General features: G+C 34.8%; 1 protein-coding gene across 5 annotated transcripts in view; it reads left to right on the forward strand.

Moving 5' to 3' along the window:
- NT5C3A (5'-nucleotidase, cytosolic IIIA) overlaps window positions 1-18,928 on the forward strand; it is a 44,056-nt gene that overhangs the window by 14,569 nt on the left and 10,559 nt on the right. Inside the window, exons 1-3 of one of the 5 annotated variants that reach the window (XM_040259667.1) lie at window positions 9,145-9,178; window positions 13,363-13,417; window positions 15,657-15,697. The exons of 1 other annotated variant lie outside the window; for it this stretch is intronic. In XM_040259667.1, coding sequence (XP_040115601.1) covers window positions 15,695-15,697 — 3 coding nt within the window. In that variant the 5' untranslated portion in view covers window positions 9,145-9,178; window positions 13,363-13,417; window positions 15,657-15,694. Of the gene's footprint in view, window positions 1-8,916; window positions 9,179-9,976; window positions 9,997-13,362; window positions 13,418-15,656; window positions 15,698-18,928 lie in introns of those variants that run through there. 3 more of the 5 variants (XM_040259664.1, XM_040259666.1, XM_040259665.1) reach the window with 3 other exon arrangements.

The following is an 18,928-nucleotide window of genomic DNA, read 5'->3' on the forward strand; positions in this document are numbered from 1 at the left end:
TCAGTTAATTTCACTATAATTGTACAAGAAGCATGAGTTATTAGAAAGGATAAAGCTACATGCATTCGACTCACTTTTGAGTCCCCTCTAGTATACTTACAGCAAGCACAGATCTTGATAATTATAGATTTAATTAACTCATGGGGTCTACACCATGTGTGGATTTCCAGTCATTTGATTCAGCTTTGGGGAGTTTTGATGATTGACTCATGAATACCTGAATTACAATTAAGCTTTTTATAAGGAATTTCTCCATTTTTAAATTATTTGCCTGTTTTATACTTAATCTCCCATTGATTCTTCCTCTTTTTATTTCTGAGATAGTATATGCTGATATAATATTATATATCTAGATGAAGGGAAAAAAAGTAATCTGCAATTTTCACCAACCAAAAAACCCCACATTTTAGTAAATGTACTCCTTTCTCTTTCTATGCATATAACTGTTAAGTATCATTTTTCCCATGGGGTCATACTATATAACATTGTTTTTAAAAAGATGATTCACTTGTTAATTTATTTCTTAATAACAAACTTACCCTTATTTTAATAACTGTGTTGCTTCAGTATTATATCATATATGAATATCATCAATTATTTAGCAAGTTCTTCATTGTTGAGCATTTAGCTTGTTTCTCATTTTCTGTTATGATAAATAATGGATCAGTGAACATTCTTGTGGCATCTATGCATGTCCGTGACTGTTTAAATGGAATTGCTGGAGCAAAGCCTTTTGAGTATGCTGCCAGGTTACCCTCTGGAAAGGTTGTACCAATTTATATTTTCACCAACAGTATATCCAAGTACCTAGCTCCATGTTTTCCTAGAAGTAGGTATCTTTTTTTTCCTCATCTTTGCCAAATGATAGCTTTTTTAAAAACATGTTTCTATTACTTTTGAAATTAAACTTGTAAAATACTTGACCATTTATTTTCTTCTTTGCTGAATCATCAGTTCTTTATCTTGATTTGCAAGAATTTTTATAAAATGCTTTTGGCCATGAGAGTATGTTAGAAATACACTTTTCCAGTTTTTTTTTTTTAATTTCACTTCCATTTTTGAGTAACTAAATATGACCCTCCTTTTCATACCTTTGTACTAATTCTTTATAGAATGTTTTGCTGACCTTAATTTGCACATAACTCCTCATTTACACCTTATGACTTCATTTTATAGCCAGGGTAGGAAAATATAGCATATTGTTTAGTTTGTATAGCTTACTCACTAACTTACTCATAGAATGAGGAAGGCTACTGAAGAAAAAATAGTAAAATATTATGATTTTGCCCCAATAGATAATTTTCATTTCACTTCATAAATATAACTTAACATATACTGTCCATTGCTTCTAAAGAGGTATATAGTAACATTATATACACTTTCACTTTCCTTTATTTTGGAACATATAAGTTTTAAAAAATAATCTTTATTTTCTTCTAAGTATATTATTCATTACAGAAAATTTAGAAAATACCAAGAGTATGAAGAGGAAAATATAGTCATTTGTGACCCTGTCATTTCTCTTTGATAACTATTAATTGATTTTTGGAATATATTTGATTCAGTCACATTAGATGGTTATTATATTAAATTTAGTTTGTTACTGGTTTATTATTTAAACTTTTATATGTTTATTCAAAGTGAAATTAGGTATGTTTTCTCTTTTTGTCTCTTTTTGAGAGACTTTTGTCTTAGAGTTTTATCCTAGTTAGTTCAGAAAAGAAATTGGATAGTTATTTCATGTGTTATAGTTTATCTAGCATGGAGCTATCTGTTAAAGTTTGATAGAGCTCACAAATACAAAACTGACCACAAAGCTTTTTAAAGGCCATTTTCTACCAAACTTATTTTTAATAAGTTCTAATCAGCAAGTTCCACTGTTGGTTTGGTTTTGGTTTGGTTTGTTAAAGTATAGCTGACTTATAATGTGTTAGTTTCTGGTGTACAGCAAGGTGATTCAGATATATTTTTATAGATATCCTTTTTCAGATTCTTTTCTATTATAGTTAATTACAAGATACTGAATATAGTTCCCTGTACTGTACAGTAGGACCTTGTTTATTTTATACATAGTGGCTTTTCTGCTAATCCCAAACTTCTAATTTATCCCTTCTCCCACTCCTTTCCCCTTTGACAACCGTAAGCTTGGTTTCTGTGTCACACATTTCAGATTGAATGTAATATATGTTATCGAGAGGCTTCCCAGGTGGTGCAGTGGTAAAGAATTTGCCTGCCAACGCGGGAGACGCAGGTTTGATCCCTGGGCTGGGAATATCCCCTGGAGTAGGAAAAAGCAACGCACTCCAGTATTCTTGCCTGGAAAATTCCATGGACAGAGCAGCCTGTGGGACTACAGCCCATGGCATTGCAAAAGTCAGGCATTTCTGAGCAACTGAGGACACATATGTGATCAAAACTTTTCTAAGATTAAGTTCCTTGGTTTGCTGTGTTGCTACTATTCAAAGAAGTTTTGAAGGGGTTATAGTTTATGTTTTCTTCTACTTGAAGTGAAGTTGCTCAGTAGTGTCCAGCTGTTTGCGACCCCATGGACTATAGCCTACCAGGTTCCACTGTCCATGGGATTTTCCAGGCAAGAATACCGGACTGGGTTGCCATTTTCTTCTACTTATACACTTTTAAAATCTCAAGTATCAACCACTGATATCATCCATTTAATTTTAAATAATTCTTTGTTATAAGTTATTAGTTTATAAACTTGAATCTCTTTCAATAATTTTCGTCATTGTTTTCTTACCTTATTATTTTTTGAGTTTGTTTAGCGTAGCTAAAAGAAGGGATAGTAAGTTCAGTCTTTGTACTCTCCTTTTAGGTGTGCTGGATATAATACACCAATAACTGTTTCTTACCATTTTTAATATAACCCATACCAAACTAGTAATCCCAAGCAATACTGTTTCCTTTCAACATATAGAATACCAACTGTGTGATGTGGAAAGAGTCCAAAATTTAAAAAAATTTTTTCTTGCTGTTACATTTCAGGCACAGAAATTTAGACATAATAAAACGGGAACATCAATTTCAGTGCTGAGGCTCTTGAATATTTACTACTATTAATAGTACATTTGAGAGAAGAGGAAGGAAGAAAGATTCCTTCATTTATGGTATTGTCTTACACCCAGTTTTCTTGAACTTGACCTACTTATTACAACATAAATGTCATTTCCTCTAAAGGAGTTTACAGAATTTATTACTTCTTAAGTGAAAAAATAAAAAGATACAGACTATGTTCAAAAACTTCATTTGCATTTCTGAAAATTAAGTTCCTCAATCCTAGATTGTTGCATAGAGTTTTTAAGAAATGCATTGAGACCAGACCCATAGGTTTTCCTCAGTTGGTGTATATGTGTGTAAATTCATAAATGCAGCAATAAGCTGTGCTAACAGTCACCAAATAGGATATGTTTTTGAAATTACTTTAAATGATAAAAAAACATATAGGAAAATCTTTATTTACTGTTCATTTTCCCAGCATGTACTAGTTCATTATTTTCAGCTTGTTTTTGCTTATTAAATATTTTAAACCATATAAACATTTATATCATTTATTTCAGTTTTATTTTGACAGTCACACTGTTGAAGTTAGTTGGCTTGTTTTTTTCAGAGAAGTTTTGATAGAAGTCAGATACCTAGACAGGTGTTTTGCATGTTTAAAAAAATGGTCTTGCTGTTTACATCACGCAACAATTAGCAGGAACAAGTTTTGCAAGAGTCCTTATAGAGAGGATTACATCTCATCTATGAATTGTCTTCCTTATATGACGTTATTGCTTGGTTTGGAATAGCTTCCTAGGGTGTCAGTCAAGTTCAGGTTGAAGTTTAAAAATACATTACATAGAGGAATGATAATTGTATTATGATAAACTTTATTAAGTCATAGGGTGGATTATTGAGAAATAACTGTATACCACAGGTTTTATGTGGGATTATAGAGTGGTTTTTTTCATATACAACTGTTAGTTAATGCAATACCTTTATTGTCTTTACTCCCTGACCAAAGATTAAAAATAAAATCAATTAATAAGTTAAGATTTAAATGGATAGATTTTCTCTCGACTTTGTTTTTCTATTATTTCAAAACTTTTGATGGCAAAGTATGAAGTGATCATTTTTAGCTTTTCAAGTTAATTGAAAATTGACAACATCTAAACATTGTAACAAGTTATTCAGAAGTACAAATGAATATCCCTTTCTATAGTGATAAAGACAGCCAGTTTCAGTGTTATAAGGGGAGAAAAATCTGCCAAATATTTGACTCCTGCATGCTTCTTTGCTCTCTGGTATATCAGTTTCAGGTGTAGAGTTTCAGTAGGAGTGGTATGAGTAATTACTGTTTCTATGACAGTGAATAAAGAAACTCCCAGGCAACAAGGCCCAGTCATTGTGTCCAGAGATGAAAGTCCACTCTGTGCTGTTAAAAGAGTCTGCCTTTACGACTTCTTTCTGGATCTGTTAAATCTCTCAAAAAAAAAAAAATAAATAAAAAAGATCCTAGAGCTATTTGAAACAAAATTCATTTTCTTTCATTCAGTATTTTGCGTCTGTCCTTCCTTTTTTCTGGCGAGTTTCAAAACATTGTGCTTATTGATACACATCTTTAGACCTCTCATGTAAGTGTTATGCTTATATTATTGCCTAGAAACAGTAAGGAAAAAAAGTCTTCCAGCTCATCTGTGTAAGTAATAAGTGACTTCTCCCAGATCTTAGATTCCCTATCTATAATGAAAAGGGAAGTATTATCTTTCTCTTAAGGTTTTACTGATTAAATTACGCAGGCATACCTCGTTTTACTGCACTTTACATATTGCATTTTTTACAAATTCAAGTTTTGTGGCAATTCTACATCTAGGAAGTCTGTTGGCACCATTTTCCCAACAGCATTTACTCACTTTGTGTCTCACATTTTGGTAATTCTTGCAGTGTTTCAAACTTTTTCATTGTTACTGTGTCTGTTATGGTGGTCTGTAATCAGTGATCTTTGATGTGAATATTGCAAAAAAATTCTGACTTGCTGGAGGCTCAGGTGATTAGCACTTTTTAGCAGTAAATTATTTTTAAATTAAGGTATATAAATTGTTTTTTCAGACATAGAGGGATACCTCACCAGACATACAATCCCATCCCCATGGCATATGCTCACATACTGGATGGAATTCAAAGGCAGACATTGTCTCCTACATATGGTCAGGAAATAATACTCATATTTCATCTCTTCTCTACTCTCCTTAGAGTAACAGGACAGAACACCATCAGAGCCAAAGCCATCCATCCCTCAGCTCAGTTCACTTCAGTCCCTCAGTCGTGTCTGACCCTTTGCGACCCCATGAATCGCAGCACGCCAGGCCTCCCTGTCCATCACCAACTCCTGGAGTTAAACTCACATCCATCGAGTTGGTTTCGCCATCCAGCCGTCTTATCCTCTGTCGTCCCCCTCTCCTCCTGCCCCCAATCCCTCCCAGCATCAGAGTCTTTTCCAATGTCAACTCTTCGCATGAGGTGGCCAAAGTACTGGAGTTTCAGCTTTAGCATCATTCCTTCCAAAGAAATCCCAGGGCTGATCTCCTTTAGAATGGACTGGTTGGATCTCCTTGCAGTCCAAGGGACTCTCAAGAGTCTTCTCCAACACCACAGTTCAAAAGCATCAATTCTTGGGCGCTCAGCTTTCTTCACAGTCCAACTCTCGCATCCATACATGACCACTGGAAAAACCATAGCCTTGACTAGACAGACCTTTGTTGGCAAAGTAATATCTCTGCTTTTCAATATGCTATCTAGGTTGGCCATAACTTATCTTCCAAGGAGTAAGTGTCTTTTAATTTCATGGCTGCAGTCACCATCTGCAGTGATTTTGGAGCCCCCCAAAATAAAGTTTGACACTGTGTCCACTGTTTCCCCATCTATGTCACATGAAGTGATGGGACCAGGTGCCGTGATCTTCGTTCTCTTAATGTTGAGCTTTAAGCCAACTTTTTCACTCTCCTCTTTCACTTTCATCAAGAGGCTTTTGAGTTCCTCTTCACTTTCTGCCATAAGGGTGGTGTCATCTGCATATCTGAGGTTATTGATATTTCTCCTGGCAATCTTGATTCCAGCTTGTGCTTCTTCCAGCCCAGCATTTCTCATGATGTACTCTGCATAGAAGTTAAATAAGCAGGGTGACAATATACAGCTTTGACTTTTCTCCTTTTCCTATTTAGAACCAGTCTGTTGTTCCATGTCCAGTTCTAACTGTTGCTTCCTGACTTGCATATAGGTTTCTCAGGAGCCAGTCAGGTAGTCTGGTATTCCCATCTCTTTCAGAATTTTCCAGTTTATTGTGATCCACACAGTCAAAGCCTCTCTCCCTTAGAGACCAAAATACCCCTCTTGAGAAGAAACTAGCCATCTTGGTTCTCATGTTGTATTTTGCTTTGTTTTAGGGTCAACTGGCTGAATTCTCTGCTTTAGAAATATTCTTCAAAGTAATCCATCCATGTGATGTTGACTGGTTCTGATTTTTTTTTTAAACTTTCTTTTCTGATTATGGACGTGATTGGTTCAACTACTGTAATGTTTTAATAAGCCATTTTCCCCCAAGGAACTCATTTATTTTATAAAGCTGAGAAAATAAAAATGGCCCTTTACTCCCATTACTGATACTGTCTTTTGTGTTCAACTTTAGATTTTCCTGTGCTTATTTAAAGATTTCCCCCCCAAAATTGGACTCTATTGATACTCTCATAACTCCTTTCACTGAGTAATAGATCATGTATATCTCAGTTTATCTGTAAATATTGATCTCACAGAGCAGTAATGTATATTGATTTACAGGCATGGATTCTGAAGTCACAGAAACCTGAGTTTGAATCCATTTCTGCCATTTGCCAGCTATGAGGATAATAGTAGCACACACCTTCTTGGGTTATGAGATGAGATGAGATGAGATGAGGTATGTCAAGTGCCTAAAAGTGTCTCGGACTCAGTAAACATACAGTAGATTGTAACTATTTATAGTAATCGTCTTTGAGAACTGTATAATTTTTATGTGTATGCCACAATTTATTCACCTCCCTTGTATCAATAAACATTTAGATACTGGGCATTTAGGGTGTTTACAGTTTCCCAGTGTTATAAAGCAACTCTGCCATATACGTCCTTACAACTAAATCTTCATGCACTGGCCTGTTTCCTTAGGGTAAAGTCCTTAGGACATAAAGTTGGTCTGTTCAAAGGGAATGTGTATTTCTAAACCTTTTAATAGTATTTCTAAATTCCCCTCCTAAAAGGTTGTGGAACTCCAACTCCACCATTTTTTGTTGTTTTCCTTGAAGATGATTTGGAGAAGGAAATGGCAACCCACTCCAGTATTCTTGCCTAGAAAGTCCCATGGATGGAGGAGCCTGGTGGGCTACAGTCCATGGGGTTGCAAAGAGTCGGACACGACTGAGTGACTGCGCTTCACTTTCCCTTTGGCGATGATGCATTTGGAGTGATCTTTTAAAAATGTATCTTTAAAATTCTTGTCAGTGCTAACCATTTTAATATATTAAAGGACAGTTTAGTCAACACATTCATACACAGTACAGAGGTGTTTTCAAAACGGATCAACTAGTTGCCCTTAAGCCTCCATTGTTGTTTAGTCACTTAAGTCGTGTCTGACTCCTACAACCAAGCCACTTGGACTGTAGCCCACTAGGCTCCTCTGTCCGTGGGACTTCCCAGACAAGAATACTGGCCTGGGTTGCCATTTCCTTCTCCAGGGGATCTCACCAACCCAGGGATCAAACCTGTGTCTCCTGCATTGGCAGGTGGGTTCTCTACCACTGAGCCACCAGGGAAGTCCTGAGCCTCCATTACTAGAACCTAAAAGATTTTCCTCTAAGAGGAATATTATGTTGTCAATCTTCTCATCTTATTAAAATAAGATAGTAATGCCAAATTTTTAATATTTGGTAGATATCAAGTTTGGGTAATTTGTTAGTGGCCTTTTTTGAAATCAACTTTTAAATTTTTTTGTATCATTTGTAGTACAGAGTGCTACTTCACAAAGTTTGATTACTGAAATGTTATGTTGGTTCAGTTTGCTTTGAGTATAGATGAGAAAAGGCTAGTATACAAATTTATTTACATGAGTATAGCGTAGCCCTGTTTCTAATGATAAAGCTTCCCAGAGCCAGTAATGTAACTTATCTATCAGGCCCTGCCACATGGTATTAGCATATTTAATCCTACGACTCAGGTTAAAAACAAGACTGATTTCTCTTTAAAGGTTAAAAATATTTATCTTTACAACGGTTTGCTTTCATTTCCAGAAGGAAAGGAGCTTTTACAATTTTTTAACCATAAAAATTAATTTTCATTCTGTTCAGATTTTTTAGAAGATCCGTGCATGGTCTTGTTGAAATATACAGTGTAGGAAAATATGAAGAAAAACATAAAAATCACTTTAAATCCCACTACCCTGCAATGAAGATTGTTAACAACTTACCACACTTTAATGCAAATATTCTTTTTCACGTCTTACATGAGCTAATCATTGTAAAACTGTAAAATACACTTGACAGAGTTTACCATTTTAACTGTTTTTAAGTGTACAGTTCAGCGGCATTAAGAGTATTGACATTGTTATGAAACCACCACCACTGCTGCCATCCATCTCCAGAGCACTTTTCATCTTCCAAATTGAAACTCTGTACCTGTTGAGCAATAGCTCCCCGCTCTCCCCTCCCCCAGGCCTGGCAAACAGGACCTCATCTTTTTCACTTTGCATTAAAATATAATATTCGTACAGAGAAGTACACATACTCCAAGTGCGCTGACAATTGAATCACATAATGAGGAAGAGGGTGTTATCAAGTGTTAAAACTATTGAGGTTCCTCTTTTCTTTGCAGAGCAAGTTGGCAGTGCTCTGATAGTACAGATTTACCTTCTCTTTCTTAACTGCCACATTATTTTATTTGATCCCGTTCTGTAGACTGACTGGTGACTAGTGCAGCAGCAAGCCTGTCACCCAGAGCATAATAAAGCACTGTGTAGTAATGCGTCACAAGACTGATTTTGCATAGAGCATATTAGCCAAGGCTTCTGGGACCGCCCTCGGCTGCACCTTGTGCTATATTAGTACTCCTCAGACAGGAAGAATTTTCTTTTGCTGCTGTAGCTTGTCCGGTTACTTTCAGGGTAAGTGTCTACAGTTCATATAAACAGTGAGTTTTTCTTGTTGAACTTCATCTGATTCTTAACTTGATTCTGTATCTTGTTGAAATTTTAGGCATTTAAAAATCCAAATTAAGTAAATTAAAATAGAATGATCCAGTGTAACACAAAACTTCTTTATAGTTTGCAAAGATATGAATATGGAGAACTTTGCAGTGTCTTGGGTCGCAGAAATTCTAATTTGTAGGATCTAATTTTAAGGGCTTCTTGTTTCACACGTCGATGTTAAGCAAAAGCCACGTACCCTCAGAAATCTCTTTTCAGGGGGAAGAAAAAATCCAGTTTTGTTGTGCATTTAGTTGCTGTGTGACTCAATTTTGCTGATAGCCACATGATTTGTGTACCTAGGATTAGGAACTTTTTATTCTTGCTAATAATAAAGATAATTAATTTTTATTTTGTGCCTATAAGCTTTATCCAGGATATCATGGAATGGCTTTATATTAGATATGTTTTATAAATTGATAAAAGCTGGATTACTGTCTGTAAGGACTACAACATACTGTATGATGAAAATTAAGATTCAAACATATACATTACCATCGATTCAAACATATGTATTACTATAACAGCCTAGAATGTTGTGGTTAACTGAGATTTAAATAATTGAATTGCCTCATTTTTTATAGTTAGCTAGTGCAGCAGACCATTTCTTAAAGGTAGTTGACTTGGTTTTTATTGGCAGCCTGTATCCAAGTCCTACATCTCTGGGTATTGTTCACTACCTATGCTGCTGTTGTAGGACAAATTCAAGGACAGAGTAACTCAAGAGTTTTCTGAGGGTAATCAGTATAAATTATCTGTTTTCCCTGTGCCTTGGTTTTCTTATCTTGAAAAACACTATTAGGTAGTAGGGCAGAGGAGGTGTGGAGGATAGATGAATAAACGCTAAGCTCTGAAGTTGTGTATTTTCATAAGTATCTATAAAATTCTGAGAAGCCACGTTTTGCTATTTAAGAAAGTTGGTATCAATTTCCAATTTTTAAATAACTTTAACAGTTGAAATCTGTTTTCTTCTATCACCTTCTTTTACTCTCCCACCTTTTGCTATTCAGTTTCATTTTTGTTTTCTGTTTGTATCAAGAGACAGTTTCACTTTCCAGTTGGTACTTTTTGTTGTTGCTATTTTTTTACTGCTGCCTTGAAAATCTAATTAGGCAGAATTCTTTAAATGCCCCCCAAGAAACTGATTTTATAATGTTTTACAAATAATGAATTTATAGTTTGATTTTCCATGTTCTGATCACCCTAAGTGTCATTATTAAAAAACCAAGCTTAGGACAAGTAATATATGTTGCCAGAGATATGCAGTAAGATTTTTAGGACTGTTGCTGATACCCTGTCCATATTGTAGTAATACATACCTTTTCTTATATAAGTAGTATACAGTTTATCATTCAGAATTTCATTACTTTATTGTATAGTTTAAATGTTTCTGAAAATATCAAATTTAAAGCAGAATCACAGCTTTTTAAGCTAATAATAGCTATAAATTTTAATATTTTTTCACCTTCCTGTAAGACAGTCAAGAGGGCCTTTAAAAGTATTCAATTTGCATTCAGATAGATAATTTAAAACTGTATAAAGGCAAGTCAGATTTTTCACTTGATATAGAAATTTTCAGTCATTGATTTATAAATAACTTCAAGGGGTAAAGATAATCATCTCAGAATGAAATACCACAATAGCTAAAACTTGTCAGTTCTCAAGTTTATGCTATTCAAGTGAAGTTCTTACCTCTCGCTTCAGTCTTTAGCCTTGTCCTATATATTCCTCGTAACGAACACTGTTACAGTAGAGACCTTAAACTCATAGCAAAAGAACACAAAGTAATTATTTTTCCAGTTTCCACATTTTCCAGTCCACATTTAAAGATTCCAAATACTTTGAAACTTCAAAACTTTCTTAGGAGTTCATAGTTCAAGGGTAATATTTTCTATTTTTGAACAAGTCTTCTGCACTCGATTTGTTTTTTTCAGCAGCTCTTCTCTTGAAGCATCTGCAACAGATGACTGCTGGCAAAGTAAGCCAGAACTTTATATACCAAGTATAGGTTTACAAGCCTATTGGTTTAAAAATACTCTGCCCTAATTTTCAGTGTCGTCCTTAGAATACTGCCAGAATGCTGACATTTATACCTTAGTCTGTACACTTCTGTAATGATAGTGATTTTTCTATTAGGACTGTAAGTATCACTTGTGTGAGATTATCTTTGAATAAGGATAAATTCTGGTCAGATTGCCATTGAGGACTGCTGCTAAGTCACTTCAGTCGTGTCTGACTCTGTGCGAGCCCATAGAGGGCAGCCTACCAGGCTCCCTGGTCCCTGGGATTCTCCAGGCAAGAACACTGGAGTGGGTTGCCATTTCCTTCTCCAGTGCATGAAAGTGAAGTCGCTCAGTCGTGTCTGACTCTTAGTGACCCCATGGACTGCAGGCCACCAGGCTCCTCCGTCCATGGGATTTTCTATGCAAGAGTACTGGAGTGGGGTGCCATTGCCTTCTCCGGCCATTGAGGACTAGGAAGAGTGAAATATAGTCACTTGAAATTTATGTAGTATCTAGTAAGCTATTTAGGTTTGCCTAGTCCTAAAGTTGGCCTTTATTTATTATCAGATCAAATTTCTGATCACTCTTTGTTTACATTTGTATTTTGTTTAAATAAAATTAATGAAGAGATCATGAGAAAGATGATTAACTCTTTTACCTATTAACACTGGCTTTTTTTTTTCCCTTTCCTTTTCTACTGAACATGAATGAAAGCTCCAAAAAGAGCCATAGTTGAGGATGGAGAGTGGAGAGGAATTGGGTCTGCTGGAGTACACATCACAAAAGATTTTAGATGCCCAGATAGTAAAATGTATTCTTTACTGCTTCTTCTCTTTTAGGTTTTTCGAATGTGTCAGAATATGTGATTTTTTTTTAATAAGCTTCACTGTGACTTTTTTACATTCTCCTTCCTCTTTTTCAAGCTAATAAAATGGTTTTATTTAAATAGTGCATTCTGAGAAATCTAGAAACCCTTTTCAAATATTAAACATTAAAGAAAAGCGATAAGCATTTCATAGTTTATATTTTGGATTCCATAAATGAAGAAACAGACTTGCCAGGTAATTTCAATGACAATATTTTTCACATGTGAAAAAATGGAGGTATCCTACTATTTAAATATTGTTTATCAACTCTAAGATGCCATCAATTATAAGATCATCGACTTACTAGCAGCTCTTCTGAGAGGGGTGGGAAATAGTTTTTCAAGTAAGATATTTCCCAGTTTTATGTACTTTAAATGGAATAGGGGGTGGGTTTTAGAATTTGAGAATTTTTTTTTATATCTGCTACACACATTTTAATTATAAAGAACATTCATCTAATGTTCAACTTCTGTTACCAGAGTCTAAGAAAAAGTCAGTTTTTTCCTCAGCTAACTTACCCTTTTTAAGTAGTGCTTTCATTATGAAATTTTGCTTATCTAGAATAAAGTGAAAGTAGAGTCATTGAGAGCAAAAATAAATAATCTTCCTTAAGATTTGTACTGCAAAAATGAAACTTAGTTTAATAAGATGTCTTATCCAAAACCCTTAAATGATCATTCAGTTAAACACTATCACTTACCTGTTTTGTGCCAGACACTATGCTAGATTCAAACACAAGTCAAATCTTAGTCACAGCATTTCACAAAATTAAAGATTTTAATATGAGAAAGTTGAAGAATAAATTTGACTTTTGTGGATTATGTTTCTCCTTACATTCTGTTTGTATACTTCTTCACTGATTCAGGATTAATAATGCATAATTTTCCCACAAACTTCATCCTTACATGTAGAGAAGATGTTGATAAAGTACTCATGCAATAAAACATTTTTTTCCAAATATATACTTCACTTTAACTATTCAAATCTTATTAAACCATATAAGTTCTTACAGGAGAGCTGCAAGTTCTCCATACACGATTTTTAGCCCAAAAGTTTGTGAGATAGAGTAAAATCTTTGCTGAGCTGCTTAGGAAAGAAAAAAGCTGACTTCAGTAACTTAGTATTTCTGTCAAACCAAAAGTGTGTTAACATACAGGAAGAGCCTGAAATGTATGTGTGTCACATGTACTTTTTCTCTCTCTCTTTTACTGTGACATCTCCTGGGAAAATCCAGAAGATTGGATAATCAAGAAATGCTTAATCAAGATTCTGCTGTACATGTGAAAATGGTGGGTATTTGAATATTTCCAGTTCCATTTATTAATGGTGAATCTGCACCACTTTTACCTCTGTCTTTAACCAGATAATTAATTATGGGACTGTAACTTTACACAAATCTTTCTTCACAATGTTAGACACACAACAGAATTTCAAATACTTGTTGAATTGAATTTCCTTGGAATTTTTTTTTGCTTGAAATATAATGTGCACTAAAATGTTTTTCAGCAGATAAAATGATTACCCCATTTCTTTTTGTGCTAAATTTTCCTTGCTCCATAACAGCACAGTTATATCATGCAACATGAGATCTTTCATCTTAGGCCTCCGAATTAAAATTTTAACTAATTTAACTAAGCATTTAACTAATTTTTTAAAACTTTTTGAACAGCAGTAGCTTTCATTGCATTATAGACATTAGGATGAGGTAGGGAAAATACAGGCTTTGGCTTCAGAACTGGCTTCAGATCTTAACTCAGTCCTTATTAGCCTGAGTGACACCGTTGAATGCGGGCAACCATCTCACCTTCAAGAAATACACATGAAACCACCAGCCTCCTGTTGTCCTTATTCATATCTTTTCCCAGCTTTATTAAGATGTAATTAACCAATAAAATTATAAGATATTTAAAGTATCCAATGTGATTATTTGATATGCATATACATTGTGAAAGTTTACCCCCTTTAGTTACCATATCCATGACTTCACAAACCTACCTTTTTTTTTTGGAGAATATTTGAGTTATACCTTTGGGGTAAATTTCAATTATATAATAATCACCATGTTATACATTATATCCTCAGACCATATTTACCTTATAATTGACATGTCCTTATACATATTTAATGAAAAAGTATATATAAAGTACTTAAAAGCACATGGTAAGCACTCAGTGAATGTTAATCTCCTATATTATGTTAGTAGGATTTATTTGTAAATGTTGGGGAAATTATGTCCATCCTTATTCAGTCACAAAATTTTAAAAATCACTATTTCTTTCTCTCTTAAAGAGGACAGCTGCCCCATGATCTCGTTCTTATTTTCTTTCTGTTCTTATTGTTCTTCCTTTTCTCTATTTTTTCATGCTTTTTCTTTCTAATTTTCTTTTTCTGGTTTGAACCTATAAATCAGAACTTAGCATGCAAGCAGCTTTGTGTCAACATTAATAAATTTCTTGTTTCATTTAACTTTCCTCATCCAATGTGTGATGGGAGGTTAAAATTTATTCAGAGTGCTGACTAAGCTTGTCAGCAGTGTACTTAGAGCTCTTAGGATGAAGCATATGAAATCGCTGGTTCTTTAATACATGAAATAACAGTCAATGTTGGCAGTTTTATATGGTTCAGTCTAATACTTGAACATGATCTTTGTATCCATTGCATGCTTGGCATTTGATTTATTGATACTGAGCATAAATATCTCTGAATTAAGTCAGTCTAAACTCATTTTCTTGCTTGAGTTGATTTTTTTTTTAAATGAATACAAGTGATATAAAAAATCCTACCATATAATTTGTTGTTATCAGGATCCTAGGACCTTCTACCATGTGTCTCCTTTAGAAGCAAGTTGCAATGTAGTTGGGGCTTCCCTGGTAGCTCAGCTGGTAAAGAATCCACCTGCAATATGAGAGACCTGGGTTCGATCCCTGATTTGGGAAGATCCCCTGGAGGAGGGCATGGCAACCCACTCCAGTATTCTTGCCTGGAGAATCCCCATGGACAGAGGAGCTAGGCGGGCTACAGTCCATGAGGTCGCAGAGTGGAACACAACTGAGAGGCTAAGCACAGCACAGCAATGTAGTTAACTTACAAAAGCACTGTGGAAGGAAAACAAGCCTTTCGAGATGATACATGTTTAAATAATTTTTATTATAGTCTGAATTTATGTAATTTTTACCTTTGGTGTGCTCTTCTAAAAAACTGATAACATCTTTTTAAGTTGCCAACTGTACCCTCAAGTTCTAGAAAAACAGAGCTATTTATCCTTTTCCCACATTAGACCCTATACTTTGACTCCTCCCCAGTCTCAGCACACCCAAATCCTACTTCTCTCCAGAAGCCCAGCTCCATGGGTCTCCCTCCTTTGACCCCAGCAGAAGTAATCTTAGTTTCTTCTTTTTCTCTTGTATTATATATGGACATCTTGACAATGTTTTTATTATTTGGATTATTTGTATTACAATCCATGTTAGAGAAGATGAATTTGAGTATAAGATGTATACCTTACTCAAACTTCTGTATCTCTTACAGGGATGCTTAACAGAGTGCCTTACACTTAATGACTATATATGGTAAATGAAGGAAAGAATTTGGCCTACACTACTTTAATGTGGAGACAGGCCAGATATGTGGTAGGCAGGAGAGATGGCTATCAGTCAAATTTTGCAGAGATTAATCTTCAAAATAAAGCAAGAATCATCTAGGTGCATGAGTGAATAAATGTACCAGTCTGCATAGGTGGCTTTAAAAATGTATACTTTTTATGTCATCACACAAAAATTGTACTGCCCACTCCTTTGTATCTATAATAAAGACTTCTGTTTGTACCATATTTGACCATTGGAAAACAAAGGAAAAATATTTTCACTGAGAGCATCAGACAGAGATTCTTAAGTAATTCAAACTCATTTTTATGTGAGCTATGTTTAGAAATACACAGGTAGACATCATTAGGACAGTTTTGTGACTACCAGGCAGTATATTGTCTCAGTGTAGCCACAAGATGGTATCAAATAATCACATTATTTGTTCACAAATACTGTGAACAGAACTGTATAACTTTGATATCAATTTCTTTAGAAATCATACCTTCGGAATATGGAAGTAGACTAATAATTAGAAGTTCATTTCATCTGTACAAGTACAGTATATTGACAATTAGCCATAATAAGTGTTTTTTAGGTTTTCCTTCGTTATCTTTAGCATTGATTCAGCTTAGGCTCTCATCAGCCAGAATACCCTGATTCTTGTCAGGAAAGCTTTGCTCCTTCCCCAGCATTTTACATTATGACCTTATAAAATGAATTTGTTTTCTTTTGCTCATAAATGATGGAAATTTTTAGTCCCTTATTTATTTTTCATAGCATTGTATTATGATCAAACTGGGAAGTTTTCAAACAATTTAAAATAACTTGCCCTTCAAATTTCAAGTATCATTATTTTATGTACCACCAAACAGGTGGGTGTATTGTGTCCAAGAGGACTATGAGGGAGGGATTTGAGAAATATGTGACATATGATTAAGTGCATACTCCTGTAGTCTGCTTCATAATGTTCTGATATTCATTGATACATTTCATACAGTAAATTCTATTTCTTAGGCTGTAATCTAAAATATTTGAGTAAAATGTCTAATGTCTCAAGTTTTTGAGAAGTATTCATCATATACTTCAGTAATATTATATGTGTACTGTGAAAAGGGGAGATATGGTGTTTTACTGTATAATCCAAGGCAAACATAATTTTTATATTTCTTACACCTGTGTCCTCCGCCCTCTTGTGTTCTCTGGAAACAACAGCTGCCCTTTCATCTGTCTTCATCAGTCTTATTTCACTGTGGTACTGTTTGGGTATTCACTACTCATTTATCTGAAAATGAATGGTTATATGTTGTGCAGAAGCAGGCATATGAACTCCTCTAGCCACTGGTTCTCTTTCTTTTCACTGTAAAATAAACCAATCTAATAGTTGATAGCCTAGTAGAAACCAGCCAGATTAGAAGTCCTGTTTAAATATGGCTTTTTAGAATCAAATGTATTGTAGGATGTGATTTGCTTGAGGCAGGACATCTTCCTTAGTATGGACACACTGAAACAAAATTTCTCATTTTTTTGCTGAAAATAGAGTAAGTGACATATACCCTCTGTTGCTTTCAGTAATGGGTTAGTTATTGAATAAAACATATGCTGTTTATTATGGATCTTCCAGTTAAGGCAGATGTAAGAGCAGAATTTGATTAGGGGATCAATTTACTCACTAAGGTGTTTGTAAGGGAGCATCAGAAGTGACAGCAGTAATTCCTAAAATCCAACAGGAAAACAGTATGAGTATCATATCCCTAGTTTCTTATGTCTGACACAAAGTAGACACATGGTAAGTATTTATAAAACGAATGGGTGTTAATGAATGAAAAAAAAGGAATATAGGAGCAAGTGCCTCTTGATTTTTCTCATCTGTTTAAAAAAATCACAATAAAATAAATAGTGATTTATTTCAGTTCAGTTCAGTCGCTCAATCGTGTCCTACTCTTTGGAACCCCATGGACTGCAGCACACCAGGCTTCCCTGTTCATCACCAACTCCTGGAGCTTGCTCAGACTCATGTCCATTGAGTCAGTGATGCCATCTAACCATCTCATCCTCTGTTGTCCCCTTCTCCTCCTGCCTTCAATCTTTCCCAGGATCAGGGTATTTTCCAAGGAGTCAGTTTTTCACATCCGGTGGCCAAAATTTTGGAGTTTCAGCGTCAGCATCAGTCCTTCCAGTGAATATTCAGGACAGATTTCCTTTAGGATTGACTGGTTTGATCTCCTTGCATTTATTTAGATGATTTAAATAACATTTATTCTTTTGAAACACTTTAAAGTCCATTTAAGTTAAAAGGATCACTGTATGGAGGTTAATTGTATTGCAGGTTACCCTTCTACCCTATTTAAATATGGCTTTTTGAAATTAAGTGTATTATAAATTCAGGTCTTTCATTCATGAAGAAAAATTTAATGTTCCTACTTCTGTTTTCTGTCCACTTCTGTATTCATCCTCCAATCTCAGGAAGACATGTTAACTTTTTTCTGATTTTCTGATTTTGTCCATTATGTAGGGACAGCATGGAACCTAACAGATTTACCTGGTCAGATTCTCTTACAGCCGAGATACAAGGCCTGGGGAATTTTTCATAACTGTCCATAACACACATGAAATATGTTAATATTGGAAATAGCACACATATAATAATAGAATATAAAATAAAGTTTACTGGATACAAGCCACTGTAGAATCTTAATTTGAGGTTCAGTTATGGTCTTTTTATACTTGGAGCTGACTATTAAATGATTCATAGTTTTCTCCCCCCAGTCTTCTTGTGCTATAAGTGCACCATGCTGGTACTAATTTTACTCTGATCAGTTTCATTCTCTCTGTGACATGGTAGAAAAAATAAGCTATATACATAATGTTAAACTGTTGAGCAAAACTAAAGCCTGCATAAACCAGCCTAAGTAGCAGCCTCAGCCCAGGTGGTCTAATATTTAGTAGTGATCTTAATTTGGAATAAATCCATTGTAAAATTTATGTCAAGAACAATGAAGTTTGGGGGGATATAGTACAATAAAGGAGTAAAGATCTTGAAGCAGCCTTTCAAATTAAATACATTGATATTAATTTCAGAAAGCCAGATGCAAAAGTATATAATGTGAATGAGATAAACTATGTGCATATACATGCATGTTGCAATCATAGAAATGAAAACAATGGAAAACATTAAAATGCTTACTTGTTTAGCTTTGGGGAGTAGAATTACAAGCA

Source organism: Oryx dammah, unplaced genomic scaffold, assembly GCF_014754425.2.
Source record: "Oryx dammah isolate SB20612 unplaced genomic scaffold, SCBI_Odam_1.1 HiC_scaffold_18, whole genome shotgun sequence".
Classification (NCBI taxonomy): domain Eukaryota; kingdom Metazoa; phylum Chordata; class Mammalia; order Artiodactyla; family Bovidae; genus Oryx; species Oryx dammah.